A 19,390-nucleotide genomic window follows, 5' to 3' on the forward strand; every position below is an offset into this window, starting at 1 on the left:
TGTTCGATTTCCACCAAAGCGCGCTCTTGTTAGCTGGGCAGATATTAACAACGTTTAGACCAAATGGGATTTGTAGGTATTCATGTGCATGGTTGCCACCGATGCTATTAATCCTAAGATAAAGAACATTTTCATTCTTTAAATAATTTTAAAATGTTCCATGGCGTATTTTGAAAGATTGTCCAGAAAAAATGCTAGAAACCAAGAAACGCTAGAAACCAGAAAAATATTTTCATATACCTTTAAAATTACCTAAATAGCCAACATGCTATGCATGCTTAACTTTTTTTTATATCATCATCTATGAAAAATTATCAATCATAAAAGCATTACTTCAGTTACACTGCTATATTCTAGTACACTATCTTGCATTGTGGTACTTCATGAGAAAAAAACAACCACCCACATATCCAAAAAATGCATTAAGACACTTAGCTTATTAATGGCCAGTCATATTTAAGCTAATTTTACTTGCCCTAGGCTTTTATGATCTAGCAATGGAAAATTTTTCTTCATGTTTTTCAGAAATAACAGAAAATTCCAAGAAATGGAAGCCACTGCTAGTAAAAGAAGAAAAGCTGAGTATCACCAGGGTTAATAGCTCCTATCTGAGATCCATGAATGATTACAGAGTTACTTTTCTATATCGAACTTTCAGGTTTCATTAATAATATGCTGCCTTTCTGGGACATAGGTGCACTCATGGTACGAAGGCTATTTATTCATCATACGGAATAGAAGAGCTAGAGGAACAATGGCTTCAAAGGTCTCATGCTTATATGTTTTGACAGTAGTTTGTTGGGCAAGTGCTCTCTGGTACTTAAGTATAACTCGCCCTACTTCTTCCTACACTGGCCACAGACAGCTCAGTAGCATATCTATAGCCAGAAAAAATGTTTCCTTTGGCAACATAAGAACTCGACCTATAAATCCACATTCCTTTGACTTTCTTATCAATGAACCCAACAAATGTGAGAAGAGCATCCCTTTCTTGGTCATTCTTATCAGCACAACTCACAAAGAGTTTGATGCAAGGCAAGCCATTCGAGAAACGTGGGGAGACGAAAACAACTTTAAAGGAATTAAAATCGCCACGCTATTTCTTCTTGGAAAAAATGCAGATCCTGTATTAAATCAAATGGTAGAGCAAGAAAGCCAAATTTTTCATGACATTATTGTGGAGGATTTTATCGACTCCTATCATAACCTCACTCTGAAAACATTGATGGGGATGCGGTGGGTAGCAACATTTTGTTCAAAAGCAAAGTATGTCATGAAGACAGACAGTGATATTTTTGTAAATATGGATAATCTTATTTATAAGCTGCTCAAACCTAACACCAAGCCAAGGAGAAGGTACTTCACAGGTTATGTTATAAACGGAGGACCAATACGAGATGTTCGCAGCAAGTGGTACATGCCGAGAGATTTGTATCCTGACAGCAATTATCCACCCTTCTGTTCAGGCACCGGCTACATATTTTCAGCTGACGTAGCGGAACTGATATACAAAACTTCCCTTCATACCAGACTTCTTCATCTTGAAGACGTGTACGTTGGACTTTGTCTTCGGAAGCTGGGCATTCACCCCTTCCAAAACAGCGGCTTCAATCACTGGAAAATGGCTTACAGCTTGTGCAGGTACCGCAGGGTGATCACAGTGCACCAGATAACACCAGAAGAAATGCACAGAATTTGGAATGACATGTCCAGCAAGAAACATCTTAGATGTTAAGATTTTTACAGATGTAAATACCTTTTTTTTAAAATTTTGATTTAGTGTGGTTATTTTTTGACAAAGTGATCTGCTGATTTACAGGTTAAACTGTGGGATATTAACTGTGAAAGGATTTTTAATGACTGATTTTTCATTCTCATTTTGACTACTGGTTTACAGACTTCAGGCTCTTTTCATAAGGACATTACACCAACCGAAAGGATCTAGAGTCAAATCTCAGATTTTGTATATTATCCTCTATCACGCATATCAGCTCCTGCATCTGTATGTAAAAGGACAATAATAAACTATCTTGAGCTGCTTAACAGTTCATGCCCCAGCCTCTGAGATAAGACTCAGGCCCTAAGAAATGAAGAATTACAAATATGCTTTTATGCCTTTTTTGACACCCTACAACCATCTCTATTTAGAGGTTTGTTAATAAATTGAGCGGTATACATTTGCACTGACCTTATACACCTATCTTGACATGTATATTTTATAGTACAATGTGTGCAATTCCCAAACAGCTTACCAATGGTATAATAGCAGAATTTAGACAGGTAAGAACATTGAAGTCTCATAGGCCTTAGAAACAAACCCACACACAGAAGTATATTTTTATCCACCAAATGGTATTCCTTTAGATTATTTCAGAAGATACCCCATTTCTTTCCACTACCTAAAGTAGCCCCTAAAAGATCTAATACAATTTCAAAATGAAGTAGAATCTATAGGTGAAATAACACAGGAGAGATGCATGAAAAGCTATCTTAAAAGTTAATGATAAAAGTATGAATATCTTTTAACTTAATTTCAAAGCAAGTGCAATGTTTCTCAGTATCAGTGGATCTCTCCAATAAGTGTCTTGCACAGCAATATATAATTACATTGAATGATAAAAGTGTCAATAAGCAGCATATTTCTTCAATGTCAGCACACTATTTACCTAAAAAAAAGTAACGCAGAAGCAGCTTTTTAAGGGTAAGCTCTACTTTTTGCTACGTACATATGTGAATGAGATTCTAGCAGATTTTTCATGGTGTAGAAAAGTAGAATATTGTCCAATAAAGAATGCAATCAATTTTCTGTTGATTGGGCAGAGTACACAACAGTTGTATACAACTTTCACAGCAAAATAGAGGGCTTTTAAGAATCACCTATTAAAGAAAAACAAGCTATAGCCTCTGTTAAAAATCTGCAGCTCCCAGAGTACTCATCACAGAGCCAATACTCACTGAGGTCCCGTTCAAGAGACCCCCAGAGCATGCGACAGAAATCACACACAATGTTTTATTCAAGCTTAATGCTGTGCTTATGTGTTTTGAATATGAATGCTAATGAAATGTCATGAAAATTATTTCCTGGAAAATTCTCCAATAAATTCAGGCCATCTCTATGCAGCACTACCTTCTAGCAAAGAGCTAAAATATGACATTGCTCAGCTAACAACTTGGAACGAAGAATTCACAGACAAGTTACAAAGATACAAAACTCACCAAATATAGTATTAGCATAGATTACTCACACCATCCACAGCACAAATTCATTTCATTTCAGCTGGTGTTATATGTAACATATGAAAAACTGTTAAGTCTGTATGTAATTCAGGATGTCTATAAAGTTGTCAGAAATCAACTGAGCAAGAATTTAGAGGAAAACTCTGACCCGATTTTGCCATAGGTGTACATAGCACTTTACAACAACAGTAACAGAGGAACAAAGATGCTACCCCAAAAGTTTTGCCGTTTCATGACAAATTGTTAGTCTTATTCACAGATGCAGCACTACATTGTTTTGAAAGGAACTACTTGTAAACAAGGTGAACCGTACCTGGCCTTCAAGCCACAGGCAGTAGTAGGCATCTCAAACAAATCTACTTCAGATCAAAATGTAAAACTACACAACAGATAGACCAGCAGTTACTGCTAATCAACAGGAACTTGCGCATCCTTCATAAATGAAAATTGGTAATTTTATATAAAAATACTGAATCTCTTACAGCATAATTAAGATTTATCCTTCCCTAGTTGACCTAGTCCTTGTTAAAGTTGCTCTTGCTTCCTGACAAACTCAGAACTCTAGCTAAACAAGGTCCAACTAATTGCATAGATGAATATATAACACACACACACTGATTGGGTGAAGTTCATCTTTCATTACCTAAGCCCCAGAATATGTGGTTTAGGAAGGGAAATGAAGGTGGAATTCATCCCCAGCCCTTGGGTAAATCAGACAGCATGGACACCGTCCTACCGGGAACACACTTTATAATAATTTCAACCCACGCGCTGCAATCACTTCTGCTATCCCCCTGCACCGTGCAGTAATTTGGGGTTTCTGAATCCACACAATCAAATGGATTTGGTGGCCTTACTTCTCCTGCTGATGCTTCTGCAGCCTTTGGTTAGTAACCAAGAGGACAGCAGGGCTCCCAATCCAGATATCTCAGGGCTCAAGTAGCATGGTAGCCTTGAATTTCTCCTAGTACAAATAGACTGCATTAATGATTGGAAGGTACATCTTGAAAACAGTATCTGAAAAAAATGTATTTCCTGCCACTTATAAATAGATAGATGTTCAACAGAAATGTAAATGTTCATCTTGGAACTGATGTACATATTTCTAAGGCATTTTCTTCTGTATTCAGCTGTATATATGTGTAGAGTCTGCTTGCTACGTAGTATTCTGTTATGCATGGAGCTGAGTTAGGCATTATATTTGTCCAGTGTTTCAAGAGCCTTAAGCATGTGTGCCCTAACTTTTGAATGTACAAGATTTTTTTTTCTTTTATTGTCAAGTGAATTTAAAAGAACACAACAAAAGCCTAATTTTTCTACTTCTATTAATTTTCTGATACTAGACTTGACTAGCTTGTTAACTTACGTAACAGATGTATTATTTTCTCTTTGCTCAGAAATTGCAGTATTGCAACCTGGAGCTAGAAAGGGAGCAATACATCTACGCGCAGGGACAGCTTACTGTCCCTTCCACCCAGCAGTATTTGTGCCACATGGGGTACTGTTAACAAACAAGTGTTTGCACTGGGCTTCCTTTAATCAAAAGAAATATTTATATTACTTAAATGTCATTTTGTTTCACTAGACCTGGGACAAATGACAACTTGGTTAAGACATGCTGGCTTCTAGTCACTTCAAAGGTGTGGCTATAATCACATTTTGATTCCAAAACATACACAAACAAAGCACATTGAGCAAAGAAGCTAGGGGGAAATGCCTCGCTTTAGGAGGAGTTTTTCACAAAAACATTTTTTTGCTAAAACCGTGAGAGTATTTAAACGAAAGTCTCAAGATTCATTTTCCATCTTTCCTAATAATAATGTTAAGTATCAATTTTGATTCTTTATTGGGATTTTTTGGTCTTTATAATGTAGATGGCAATGGCAATTTGTAAATGAAGAGCGTAATTAACTAGAAAAGCTTGTCAACAGTAACCGAACTTTAGGTGTATCATTATATATGACTGGCTGTACTTATGTATTTATTTGTCTAAATTGTATATATTGTTTTATCTATAGTGTCTGTAGGAGTGCATTCTTTTAGATTAAAGTATTATTTACAGTTTTGTGGGATTGCCAGCAAAGCTGCTAATCAAGATACTATTTTTTTGTATCAATGTGAAATAATAAAAAAAATTAAGAACAAAGTCCAATGAAAAATTGAAGGTGTCCTTTACAGTTTTCTCCTTGGCTTCTTTCTAGAAATGTAAGTGGTATTACCTGAAAACACAATACCAGTGAATACACTCATTTGTAATAAGGAAGAATATTGTGCTGCAAAAGCAGCTTTTAAAAAAATAATTGGAAAACACACAACTAAAATATTACTTTTATTTATTATTTGTGCAACAGCTTCATCAAGCTGATGCCCACACTGATCAGGTGTACTACTTCATTTGACTCCAAAGACTTAATCTTAAAATAGCCACGGCAATATCTGCCAAATTAGCAGATGGATTCATCATTTGTTTTGCCCTATTCAGCTGCTTTGGCATCCCCAGCTAATGAAACTGAAGTTTGGCAATTATAAAGGTGGTGAAGCTGGCTGACTCCGTTGGCCCTGCAACATGATTCTTCCACTACCTCCATGGTACCTTAATGTGTATGCTTGCGGCCACCAAATGCTACACACAGGAGAAAAAGAGAAAGCGCAAACGTCCCAAACCCCACATCTCAGAAAGACACACTAAACCCACTTTGAAGTTGCTGCGTGACTGCCGGGAGGGTACCCACCCTGAGGGAAGGGGTCCTTCCCTGGCCTCCTAGAGCCACGCGCTCACCCTGACAGAACCTTTTGCTTCCCAAGCCCTCCAAAAGCACCAGGAAAGAAATGAAGGAGCACAATCTGAATACACCCAGATTATCTAATTAGTCTTATGTAATGTTCACCTCCCAATAAAAATATATTAAGATGTTCTTTTATCCAGTAGGAAAGCCTGGGAGACCTTAGAGACTTCACATTAAAAACACAAAAGAAAACAACAAAAGCAGGACAGAGGCCCTTTTATTGTAAGCACTAGTCAGAATAATTTCTCTCTCTCCATTCTCCTGTTTGCAGTTTCCTATGTCAAATGAAACATCTAACCTCTTTGACCACTGGTGTCAGAGCTCAGTAACCCAAAATCATTCACAAAATTTATGGGAAAATAACACACACCCCTGAGAAGAAATATAGCTGTTGGAAACCAAAGTGTATTTTCTTTGGGTCACCTGTTTCAGAAGCAGCTGAAGCCCGCTACAGAGTCCTCAGGCATCACAGGAGAGTCTGCAGCAGCACAGCAATCTTACAAATCACGAGATGCTTTAAAACTCAGAGTTTCACATACATTAAAAACCCCTCCAATCATTTTCATTTTTCTCTCATTTTCACCACAGCAGCCTGAGTCTAATTGCAACACTTACATGGTGTTTAATTAATATACAGCTTAGAGATATATAGATATTAGCACTAGTAGGGTGGATTCCATGTAGCTTGATTATCTTAATTACAAGCATTCTATTTTCTCTTTTACTTAATTGATTGTCATAGATTTCCAAAGAAATTTGCACTGCCCTAAGTGAGACCAATATGTAAAAAAACCTTCTTAATACTGCTGAAGCTGGCCTATTCAAGCAGCAATGTGCCAGTAAAGGAGATCTGTATGACATGAACCATTGTACTGAATAATATCAGCTTACTTTTCTCTTGTTAAAAGTAGGAATTTATGAAATGGAAGAAGAGAAGTCATCTAGGGGAAAAAAAAAAAAAGAATATGCCTTATTGATTCAACTGCACCTGTAATAGAGTTGTCTCAAGTATCTCCTCTGATGACATGCCTAACACAGGAAAAAAGATCCATTTTTCTGCTAGGTCTGTGCATTAGCCAACTCCATATCTCTGCTTCACCCAAAAGAGCTAAGGAGAGCAAGAGGCGATTTATTCGTCATGCAATATTTATCCTTGAGCATTTAACTCTGCAAAGGCAGTGTTACATATCAAGCTGTGCAGAATTATGTGCAATGGTTGTATAATGCAGACAGCTTTTATCTGAAGGAAGCAAATATCCCAAACTTGAGGTGTGCTGGATAACACCTACCATATCTGCAGCCAAGTCAAGACTATCAAGAATAATTCCAATCCCTATATCCCTTTCTCCTATAGGAGTTCCTTTCTGTGGCCAATTTTCTGGCATGACCTCTTTGCTCAGAGAAAGCAGACCTCCCAGGCACCTTAGTATAGCAGTTAAAGCAAGGGGGAAGCAAAGAGGTCCCTGCAGTATCATTAAGGAAGTGCTAGCAGCACCATGCTAGCATGGCATCCATCCTCTTTTGGCAATAAAGGTAACAGCCATGTAAGTGAGATAAGCCACAACCAGCAGCTGGACTCATCCATCTTGATACACCAGCCATTGGGCTCTAAGTGCATCATGCTCAGACCACACATCGATTCTTGCTTAGTGCAAGACATTTACAGGAACATCTTAAAAGAAAAGCAGTGCCACAGCATAGTGAGAGCAGAAAGGGATAAATCATTTTTAAACATTCTGAATTTTTTTATTATTTATTCAATTTCATTAAAATTCCTCCTCAAAACAAATCTGTTGTGAGACTTTTTAACAGTTATCCATTATCCATCAGATCTTATTCTCATAAATATTCAGGAACAATGAAGTAAAACACTGGTCTCCCTTATCTGCCATACTGCAGACTGCATTTGGATTGACCTGCATGAGGCAAATTAGACTTGATTCAAACCACAAGCCCATCAGTTTCAATGGGATTTATGCCTGTTCACAAAGGACTGAGTTTCATTCTCTGCGTTCAGCTTGGGTCTTACTCCTATTTGCAGTGAAGTCAACTGAGATATTATCAAGGTTTCTGGGAAAGAACACTGTATTCCAGGTGGTACTTCACTCACCAGGAACTTCAACTCTTATCAAATGCAATCAGGAAGACAAAGCAAGGAGCAATCTCTCCAATTCCCCATTAAGCCTACTCCTTATGAAGGCAAAGTAGAACATGAGACGCACGGGTTTGTAACCTGTGCAGTGAAAGCGGGCATATAACATTAGCTCTTGATGAAAGACAGCTCTGTGTTGAGTTATCCATCACCTGGCTCTCTGCCAGTTCACAAACATGTTATATTATGCTCAATTAAAAAAAAAACCACAACCCTGTTTGGCAGCACAAACAAATACACACCACCAGCAAGAGCCTCAGAGGGCCATAGCTACTTCTTGCAATTGCTTCTTTTTCGTTCCCTACACAACTTTTATTTTTGCAGTCATTGCATTGGAGAAAAAATAGTGGTACAACAATGCCTTTCCTAGACTTCATTCATCTCAAAGAATCCAAACAATCTCATTTAGGATAATTTTCTTCCCCCTTCTCTTACCTTAAAGCAACACTAAACCTCCTCCCTTTTCCCCATGCTCAGCTAGCTCTTTATTTAATGTAGTTCCAGCACTCAAAGAGGTCCCTTTCCGCACTGATGTGCCATCACCACAGCTGCCCCATCTCACATGACAGACTCCAACCATCAGCAAGTCCTTCAGCTGGGGCTTAGCCTTCAACACATTCCTCTTCCCTATCTCTCCTCCTTCCGCCAGCAAGCCCTGGAAAGCTGTCACCTGCCTGCTTTCCTACTGTTCTTTCTTCTCCTTGCAGGACTGTTTACTTCTCTCCATTATTAGTTTCTTAAAAAAACCCTGAGACTTGCACATGGTTTACCAGTCCCAACTTAAACCTTCTACCGTAAGATAGGATGGATGCCTTGACTTTCCACCACATCCTTCTCTTTCCTCTCTCTTCTCCAATTCAGCTTTTTGCTTGATTTACAAAAATCTCTTTAGCCTTACTCCATTCTTCCGCACTTTTAATCTCCTCCAATCTGGTACATTTCCCTGTTGTTTCCATCACTCTTTCTGTTTTCCTAATGTGCTTTTACATAGCACAGCATTCTCCAACACCTAATGTATCCATCCAAACCAGCCACAAAAATAAGAACACAGGGTTTTATGAAGAGAAGTTCCCCACTTTGCCCACTGGCAAAATGAATTAAGTGACTTTCAGAGTACAAGTAGCCCTTGAAGTAGGTTCCTTCAAGAACTTTTTCTTTGGTATTGCCTGGTCTAGTTTTAGGTATATGGAAACAACAGGTCCATCATCTTTCATCTTGCCTCTGCCTGCAGAGATCATTGCACAGCCTAACAGATCTCGCTATTGCACACTTTATATGTTCCCCCTCCCCCCTTATTCCTCTTACCTTTCCTCACATGACCTTGAATAGTTCATCAGAATTCAAAACAGCATTTTTTTCACATTTCATTTTAACTTCCATTTAATCAAGTAAACCTTATTTCATAATTTCAATGTTTTAATCTTTTTATCTGCTTCTGCTCCCTATGTTGCCTCCACTTTCCTCGTATCTAATAGACATCCGGCACTGAATATTACAAGTGCATTTGCGTGAAGGCTGAGCACAGCAGTACTTTTCTCTGTGCCTGTTTTTGAGGTATCAATGACTGTGTTATTGGATTAGTTTCACCAGACAGGACAGCTTGTCTTATATTATTGCATTTAAAGCGGAAAATTAACTTTTGCTAGCATCTGGGAACAGACAGCAAGTCTACAGGGCTAGAGTAGCTATCGACATGGCAGGTGTCAGCATAGCCATACTATTTTTAAAAGTACCTAGTTAATGAACTTTAAGTAGAACACCATTTCCCCACACAAAGGCCACAAAAAAGGTCCAGCTCAGTCAGGATAAAGTCATCAAGGTGCACTGAGGTTTGTATTATATTTGCCATCACTTTGGAACCACTTATTTAGCTTCCAGTTTTATCAAGTTTTACTTGCAGGATGGTTAATAAAATGAAGTATTGCTGCCTCTGGCGAGCGGTATCCTGTACGGATGAGACTGACTGGGTACTTCCCAAGCACCGTTTTATTCTAACCAATTACAGCATAGCTGTACTTTGAATTACAAACTCAGCTGAGACCAAGGTTGATGATAGGCTGCTTTAATTGGTCATTAAAAGCCAGTATTATTTACAGCCTTGTTACTTGGATTCAGCATTTCTACACATGGGAATAAAACTAATGGGCTAGAATAAAGAATATATACAGCATGTAATTAAAATTACATTTTTTAATAGAGGAACATACATGCACATAATGCAAGTGCTGGCATATACTTAGAAGTACAGCTTATAGGAGTATACATTTTAATTTGTATTATATTGCAATTTAGCTGTTACTTCAAACAGATGGGTGAGTCGTACAACATTTTTAAACTGATTTAATTAGTTGTAAAAGTATTGGCTTGTGTTAATTAGGTGCAATAAATTACACAATGGTTCACAGACTCCTTTAAAAGGGATTTTGAACATGTAGTATCTATAGGAAAAGCTAACAAAATAATTATTGGCTATTTGTTTTATCAATACAGAAACAAAATAAAACCCCACCATTCACGCAAGGCAAAAATGTGCCTAACATGACAGATTTGCACCTCAGAGATACATGTTATGAATAACATGTACACAATATATCCAGCCCAGCCATACGCTTAGAAGAATGATCGGACGAAGTAAATGTAAACTGATTACCTTTACTCCCCCCCAAAAAAACCACTAGTTAAGTGTGCAGTTGAGGTAGATAATGTGGGATTACTACTATTGTTCTTGTTTAGGGCAAAGTTATTTGCTAAAACATGAGTCATGTGGAAGATAGTCCACAGGTTAACCTGAACGTGTATTAGCCTATGAAATGTCTAGACCTCTATTCTATTCACTTTAAGGTTTAAGCTCCCAATGGTGCTTGTCTTGAACTCCAGGGATATCCTACAACAACCACCTTCACGCCCAAGAAGTACCACCTCTATGAAAATAAACTACAAACAAAAACAATGCCTCCAACAATAAGTCTAAGCAGACTTAGAGCAGAAAAATGTCTCACCCACTAAGTACCACAGAGGGGTACACCCCAATCAGGTAACCAGACAAAATCTATAGGGCAAAAATGGTTAATAACCTCCCTGGTTGCAATATTGGGAAAGCAGAGATTAGCAAGGAAAGTCCTTTCTGACTGAGGAGGCTGGCACATCCTTCCCACCTCTAACGGAAAGGGCTGCCCTCATAGTATGGCTACTAAAAAACATAAATGTATCCTGACCCTTTGAGATCCTACAGATCCTACATTCTGAAGACTCACATCAGCCCCAGGTTTTGGTGCTTTCTAGCATAATTAGGCAGAAACCATGCAGGATCCTTGGTTACACCTTGGCATAAAGCTTCCACTGGGGAACTGTGTGTTTTACATCAGAGAATAAATCATAGTGCCCCCAAACATGACATTTTAGGATTTCTAGGCTGTAAGGAGAATGAATCCTTAGCAGATAAAGTTGTCTCCTCTGTGAGAGATGATCTATTTCCTGGACATTTTAGGTGATGAAATACTTAAAATTTTTTTATGGTTTTGAAATTGCTGTGCTGGAAATGTCATTGAAAACAAGCTTGCACTTTTATCTTCTGCTAAACCCAAGAGAAATACAACTTCAGAGGAGTATGTTACATTTCATTTGAATGCTGGGACAGCCACATCAGTAAGTAAACTAAAAACCATATGGATTGTCAGTGTTAATACTAGCACTGCCCATGTTTTCCCTTTCCAGCTCTGATCAATCATATTTCATTCTCTTTTCCATGACCTTCATTTCAAGAGTACCTAACAATTGTGTTTATGTTTTTTTTAATGCATCACAATTTCAGTAAGGTTGTATTTCATTTAAGAAAAAAACCCTTAATGTAATGCAAACATTTTAAATGAAAAATAGAAAAAATTGCACCTGGGAAGTTGTACATGCACACTGGCTGGCAACATGCATACATGAAATACAGAAACAAAATGAAAAACATTGTTTTGTTCCTTGACATGTGCTGTGAGGACAGGTGTCAGCTCCCGAGGAGAGATTAGAGCAAACAGAACTGTCCTTTCCCAGGTTTTACTTTTACAAATTGTGCTATTGTTTGACAGCAAGAAAACCTGATAGAGTCAAAGATTGGGGGTTGGACTAGATGACCTTTAAATGTCCCTTCCAACCCAAATCATTCCACAATTCTACAAGAGGAAGCAAAAACAACATCACTGCCCACGGGTGAAGAAACTGCACAGGAGAAGGAACAAAGAAGCCTTACACGTTAAGGATGGACACAAAAATCTTGGGAGCTGCAAAAATTTTAGTGCAAGTGATACACTTCTAGGTGACAAAACTACTTGTATCTTTGAAGCTTATGTCAGATAACAACAAAGCTTTGGAAAAACATATGTGTTCCAAAATTTCATGTACGCCACTGTCTCTGATCTGCAAGTTTGTTCTCAGTTTGCTGTAACACAAAGACATGTTACTTGCTGTAAGCAGTAATTCACAATCGGTGAGGCAACATCATCTGTGTGATGTGCAGTTGCCTGGAACACATCAGACAATTGGCAACAGATTTATCATAACAGTTCTTAAAGTATGAATTTGTGAACCTGCGCTTTTAATCGTATCGGTATCCACACAACGATGAAAAGCAGCGTTTTCCAGATGAGTAGTATGCATTCCGTCTTCTTCACACAACTCATTCTAACATGCCTTCCAATAAATTCAGTTCTAACAGTGCATTTAAGCCAAAAAAATATGTATTTGTATATCAAATCTAAATTACAACATAGACTTAATTTAACTATAAACCACATGTTCCATTTCCTCAACATATTATGTCACCAATAGGTAAAGTTACTAAAACTTACTTCTATTTTTTTTTTTTTCCTGGAAAAAATTTCTTTCATATTAGTTTGCAAGAATAGCTAAAACAAAGAAGTTCATATTATCAACTTAAATGGTATACACAAGAACTTACTTAGCTTCACCTGCCTGACATTATAATGGAATTTATGTAGGTACCATTTTGTACCTTGCAAAATAAGTACATTTATATTCTTGTCCCTAAATTTGCCAATATTTGCACTAAGAGGTCATTATATACAAAAAGTCTTTTTTTATATTAACTTACTATAAATTCAGACAGTAATATAGTTCAGTTCTTCAAGAACAGATAAGCTTTGCAATCCTCTCCAGAAGGCAATAGTTTTGCCTTTAATTATAAAAATTATTTTCACAGATAAGAGAATTTCTTCTGTGAATAAGACAAGGATTATGATCTTTGTTAGATAAGCAGTAGAAACCTTAATTTCCACTGCTTGTTATGTATTTATATTAGCTAGTGTTAACATGCACGCATATTTGTCTCCAACAGCTTTTAAAGGGTTCTCCTTGAGATCTGAGCGCGTAAACAGTTGAAATGGTTTTGGTTTGTGTTTTTTCAAACGCCTTTAAAGGCAATAACAAATTGTTTAAGTGCACAGATTTATTTTGTCAAGCATTAGTAATGCAACATTAGCTTAATTTGTGTTGACATGTAAACAGAACCCAGGACTAGTCAGAAAAATGCAAGTTCACAGGTGACAATCAAAGAAAAACATGGTATGTACGTACCAAGAGCTCAATATTGTAAGAAAGCACCCTTTAGGTATACATCTGAAGCACCAGCTACAAAATGGGTTTGGATTTTTCCCCCAACATTATACAACTGCGCAGACATCAAAGCTCTGTTTTGGCTTTGTTTGCAATTATAGCGGTAGCTTTTAAAGACCACAAATGACTGCTGGAGTAAATCAAACCTGGGGGAGTTTGTATTACAGAACATTTAGAAATTGCTCAACAGTTAGTGCGGCTGCATCTCGGTCTCCAGTGCCACCATAAAGAACTAAACCACAAAAAGCTGTGAGCAAGGCCTGAGCAGAAATGGTTTCCTGGAAGGGGCGGTTCCCAAGCGACAGCAGTTATTATACCTTCCGAAGAGAGTCCACACACAGTACGTGCCTCTGCATGAACCACAACATGACATCCGTGGGCCCCAGAGATTTCCTCATTAGACCGAGCTGTCCACAGAAAGGGCAAAAGGGAGGGAGGAGGAAGGAGACAGAACAAGAGGCCTGAGAGCTCTTCTTTCTCTCACGCCAAGTGCTGCGACGTTTGGACCCGCCTGAAGAGATAAATCCTCTTGTAAATAATAAAATTTTAGAACAGAGGGAAAGGAAAATAATTTTGTGAACTTCAAGGTTTACAACTGTTTTATAGAAATATATGTGCGTGTGATTATAAATTTGGAATGAAAAATAAATACTTTGGAGACCTTTGTAGTTATTGATGCAATTTTGGGGAAAAAGCAAATGCCACTAGTAAAATTAAATTAGTACATGAAGTAGTAGAGTTTTGTTTATTTAAGAAATTGCTACCATGTACTTCCTAGATAGGAAGCAAGGACAGCATATAAACAAAGAGCAACAGAAAAATGTGTGTGCATACCTCCAGGATGGATTAAATACTTTATCAGGCACTGTGTCCTCATCCCGAATTTTTTATAGTCATGTATCTCAGTACAAAGCAAGCACTAAAACCACCAAGTGAAAATAACTGAATTTACAAGCGATATGTGCTGGTGCAGGGTGAGAGAACCAGAGCCGAGGTACTCACTTTCAGGCACTTACAGTCTACATATAAGCTACAATATAACAAAATACACTGTATTGACTGGCAATACCACATTTACCATCCTGCTCCACAGAACCTTCTCCTCTTTGACTGTATGGTAGGTGTAAATAACGAGCACCGAGACTACGTACAGGCAACGTTCTGGAAGTCCATACATGCTTATCCTGCCTGCACTCCACGGACACGCAAGGCTTGCTCCCTCTGTATTCTGCAGTGACCAAATGCCACCACACAGCACAACGCTGAGCCGAGCACATCAGCCCCACTGGGCTACCTTGAAGCACAAGAGCAAAACCACCTCCAGAAGACAGAGTAGATACAGCTGGAGCAGCTCTGGAGAAGGGCTCTGGGAGAAGAGGTGCAAGAGAAGACAGGGTGGGCACATCAGGAAAGGATTGCCTCAGTGCAGAGAAAGCATGAAATAAGTTGCAAAAGCATGAGAAAAATTCTGAGCTGCAGCTTTGCTCTTTTAAAAGCAGATACTGTAGTACGTTAGTACCATAACTGACCTAGTGTCCATAGCCAAAGACATTTCCAGGCACAAGGACAACATGTCACAGAAGGAGAACTGCCTCTCCTGTCACTCTCTGCTGCCCGTAGTCCACAGCTTTTACACACCACCGCTCCCATGATTGCCAAGCACCGGCACTAACCACCACGCTGCCCGGGGGCTGTGGCCTGCGCACTGCCTTGGAAGGGGAATCTGTAAAATGCACTGCACCCCAAACAGTGGGACAAGGAAACATCACTTCCCAACTTGGAGTATGGCTTAAAGAAAATAAAAAAAACTTGGAAAAAAATTGGTTTCATGGACTATTTTTGCAAAAGTTGCTTTGTTCTTCTGGCAGCACCCTGGGGGGACATGCCAGAGTCAGCACAGGGACCAGCATAATTCCAGCGCCAGCCAGCACAAGCAGAACGCAGGAGAAGCGTGGGGCTGTCCGCAGCCCTCGGCTCCCCTGTCCAGGACCTCAGTGCAGCCTTGTCCGTATCCCAGCCAGCTAGCTGCATTACAGCTGCTTCACATTTGCAAGGATCACAGCGCTAGCCTAAGCTGATTCTCTATAAAGCTTCTACAAAACCATGCTGACTTCTAACAGCATTTGGAGCCTCTGTTTTAGATGAGATTTTTCCAGTAAATACAAGTTAATATAAGTTAACATAATATCTGGTTAATACAAGTTTACTTCCAGGTGAACGTGAATGATGATGACAGCTCAGCATAGGAAAAACAATATGAACATAAACATATGTGGACATACAGAGTTACAAAATATTACAGTATAAATCATTTTTCTATGCATTGCCTTGGCAGTAATTAGCATAAATAAATACATAAAGAGGTGTATTTGATAAGTGGTAGCCCCACGGATACCTGGCATATGCAAAACAGGCCTTTTGCAATTATTAACCAGTCAAAATTTTATCTCAGGCTAGAGAACACTTTTTGCCTCAACTGAATTCGAGAATATATTATCCACGTGTTCCAGTATTTCAAAGTATATCCCTCATTAAACCAGAACAGTACCACACATTTTCAGGATGCCAATTTCACAGTGAGTAAAACACTGTCACTTTTCTGTAACACTGAAAGTGTACATCTAACACACCATAAATGGGAAAACGAATCCATTTACTCTCAACTGAAACTGAATGTTTAATTCACTTTGTTGTAATTTTTTTGCATCCAACAGCTGTCTTCAATTTAAACTGACATCAATTTGATTTGCCACAAGGTCACTGGAGTACTCTTCCAAATGGTATTTTTAGGTCTTTGGCTTATACTAGAAGAAGGGAGGAATATGAAATTTACTTCATTACTGTTACTCTTAGCATAAATCTTTATGTTGCCTAAAACCACTTATGGGGCATATGCAAATGTAACAGCCCCAGTGATCTTTGGATTTAAATAGATATAGCCTTACTATAAGACGTTATCTGCAATTACCTTATTAAAAATTAAAATTTTTGCCTATGAAAAAGACCCTGCTCAACTATGCTGGCAACAGAATACAAAGATAGTGATAAAAAAGGGGAAAGAGTAACATTTATTTGCTTGAACACAGCCTTGCTTTGATTTCCACAGACTGATCTAAGCTATGCTACCTTCAAAGAGGACAGACCTCAGATTCAGACCGTTGTTGGCCTTCTACATCCAAGAAGGAAGCACTGTGATACAGTACACAAATCCATGAACACAAAGTAGTTTTAAATAAGCATAGTAATTTATATAATGCTAAATAGTAGCTCAATAGCTCTCATCCAAGACTGTAGATTTATCTTTGTGAAAATCTGGGGAAAAAAAAGGTATCAAGCAACACACAAGTGCAGGAGTTTTCTCACCCTTTCAATCTTTTGCAAAGCATCAGGTTTATGGATGACTTGACTGTGCCCCATCTGACAGATAGATTTACAAGGTTAGCACTGAACCTAATCAGAAACAATCAGAAACTCTTTCTCTCTGGTGTCATTTTCTGCTTGGATGGCTATGCTATTATAAATAGGAAAAGCTTGCAGCACAAGTAGGGTGGAAGACTTCAGGGAGATTTTAGTAATCACCTTCCATTCAAATCACACCTACTCTTTAATCACGATTGGATCCTTTTCCATTTTATAGCCCCAGGAGTAAACCAAGGAGCTCATAATCAACACAGATAGGGAGTGAAATTTTAGTCCCGCCGAAGCTATTGTGAAGTATTATTAATTCATGGGGCTGAGATTTCAATAACAGTCCTTCCCTCTGGATTCTGTGTTCTAATTTAAGGCGCTTTTCTCCACCTCCTTCCTATTTCTCATAATATAGAGTAAACACTCCAGTGAAGTTAGTTTGTTTAACCAGAGGTGTTCTAAAAAAAAAAAAAAAAAAAAAAAAAAAAAAAAAAAAGATCCCAAATTCAACAGGATTCTCAGTTGACCCTCAGAGATGCTGGAAATAGTTCCAGGTTTAACAACCCCAATCATATATCTACTGTGCTTTTCCTCGATGTGAACACTTACTTCACAAAACCCACAAAAACCTTTCCATAGATCTGAAAAAAAAAAAGTTTAGGAATTTTATTTAATTTCACAAATTGCACATCTTGCACTATCAGAAAGATACAGCTTTCAGCTTATGCTAAAAACTCCGCAACCAAAGCAATTTAGAAAACCATATCTATTTCTTGGTCCAAATACAAAGTCCATTACCTCTATTGCAAAGAGGCAAAGAAAAGCGCCTTTAAGAAGCTACTTTTTGCATCAGACCAGAGCACTGCTAGCTTCTTGCTCGGGCACATTCAGCACCAAAGGCACGGCTCGCTGTTCACTGCAAGAGCGAGGAGCAGCCATGACGCCCTGCTGTGCTACTGCACAGGAACCTTGTCCCACCAGGCAGGGTAGGAAGGGAGTGCTGCCCAGCACGACCCATTAAACCACAGGGAAACTTGGGAGAAGAGGGAGCATTCCCATCCACACCTCCCTGGTTCTGAACAAGCTCACGTTCACTATTTGATTTTGTACTTCACTCTTTAATTTAGCATTTTCTTCTTTCTTGGTCAATTGTAAAGTACTAGCCCAATGCAGGGCATTAGAAAAAGATACTCATTTGCCAGAACAAAATGCCCAAACTTTCAGAAACTTACACAATACAAATACCAACATGTAAAGGAAATATAATAATGGCATACTGTGTTCCCTCAACTTTCTTTGATGTACTGGAAAAAATAGTAACTGTTAGAGACATAAGGAGCTTTCCTGGTAACAATCTTCAAAAACTTTCCTTGCCCTTTACATTATGAAACAGCACAAGCACAGTCTCTAACATCAAAGTACATGAGCCTCAGTGGGGCTGGTTTGTTTTTTGCTCCCTCCCCCCTCTATCCCCCTCAGAATGCTTCATAAAACCAATTCCAAGCTTTCAAAAACACATGCTGGCAGAAACACAGGCCTCTCCCTTAAAGAAGCTCTCTAATTTAGCACTACACAGTCCATCTTCTAGAACACAGAAGTTTTGCTAGTGGGAGATATAACCTTTTTGCCTATTTATGTGTTTTTACATGACATGAGTAGGACAGAGTCCACCTCTCCAAAACCACTGGACACACTCTGGTTCTTCTGCCTCATTATTTATAATTGCCCGCTGATGACAGCACTACCTTTATGTGACTAGACAGTTGTGTTACTAAAATAACCTTAACTTCCCTTATATTTTGAGATGTCTTACCTTGATTGTCCTCAAAGGAAACAAAGTGAGATCTATAGGGTCTATAGGTGCAGAGTAAACATGACAAAACTACAAAAGCCTTTTGCTCAACGTAAATCTAAAGAAGCCCAGCACTCCTATGCATGAGCAGCACCTTTCCTCAACGGATCTGAATTATTACATGGAGGAAAAAGAACCAAAAAACCATTTAGTTTCATTTAGAAGAAAAACAAATATAATAAAAAAGGTCCATATTTGAGAGATAGCTGGTTTTCATTAATTCCTAAAATTTGTACCTATGGGGGAAAAAAGAAAAAGAGGTGGCATATATTTTTCCATCTACTCCAATTCTATTTCTCATAGCTGCTCCTTTACATAAACGCATCCACTTGCATA

The 19,390-nt window shown here is 38.4% G+C and overlaps 1 protein-coding gene across 12 annotated transcripts in view; it reads left to right on the plus strand.

The window, feature by feature from the left end:
• B3GALT1 (beta-1,3-galactosyltransferase 1) overlaps window positions 1-5,378 on the plus strand; it is a 212,259-nt gene extending 206,881 nt beyond the window's left edge. For all 12 annotated transcript variants that reach the window (XM_054830419.1, XM_054830421.1, XM_054830417.1 and 9 more), the window contains one exon: window positions 526-5,378. In XM_054830419.1, the coding sequence (XP_054686394.1) occupies window positions 755-1,735 (981 nt within the window). In that variant the 5' untranslated portion in view covers window positions 526-754 and the 3' untranslated portion in view covers window positions 1,736-5,378. The remainder of the gene's footprint in view (window positions 1-525) is intronic.
• The last annotated feature ends 14,012 nt before the right edge of the window (window positions 5,379-19,390 follow it).

This window comes from Grus americana, chromosome 6 (assembly GCF_028858705.1).
Source record: "Grus americana isolate bGruAme1 chromosome 6, bGruAme1.mat, whole genome shotgun sequence".
Classification (NCBI taxonomy): domain Eukaryota; kingdom Metazoa; phylum Chordata; class Aves; order Gruiformes; family Gruidae; genus Grus; species Grus americana.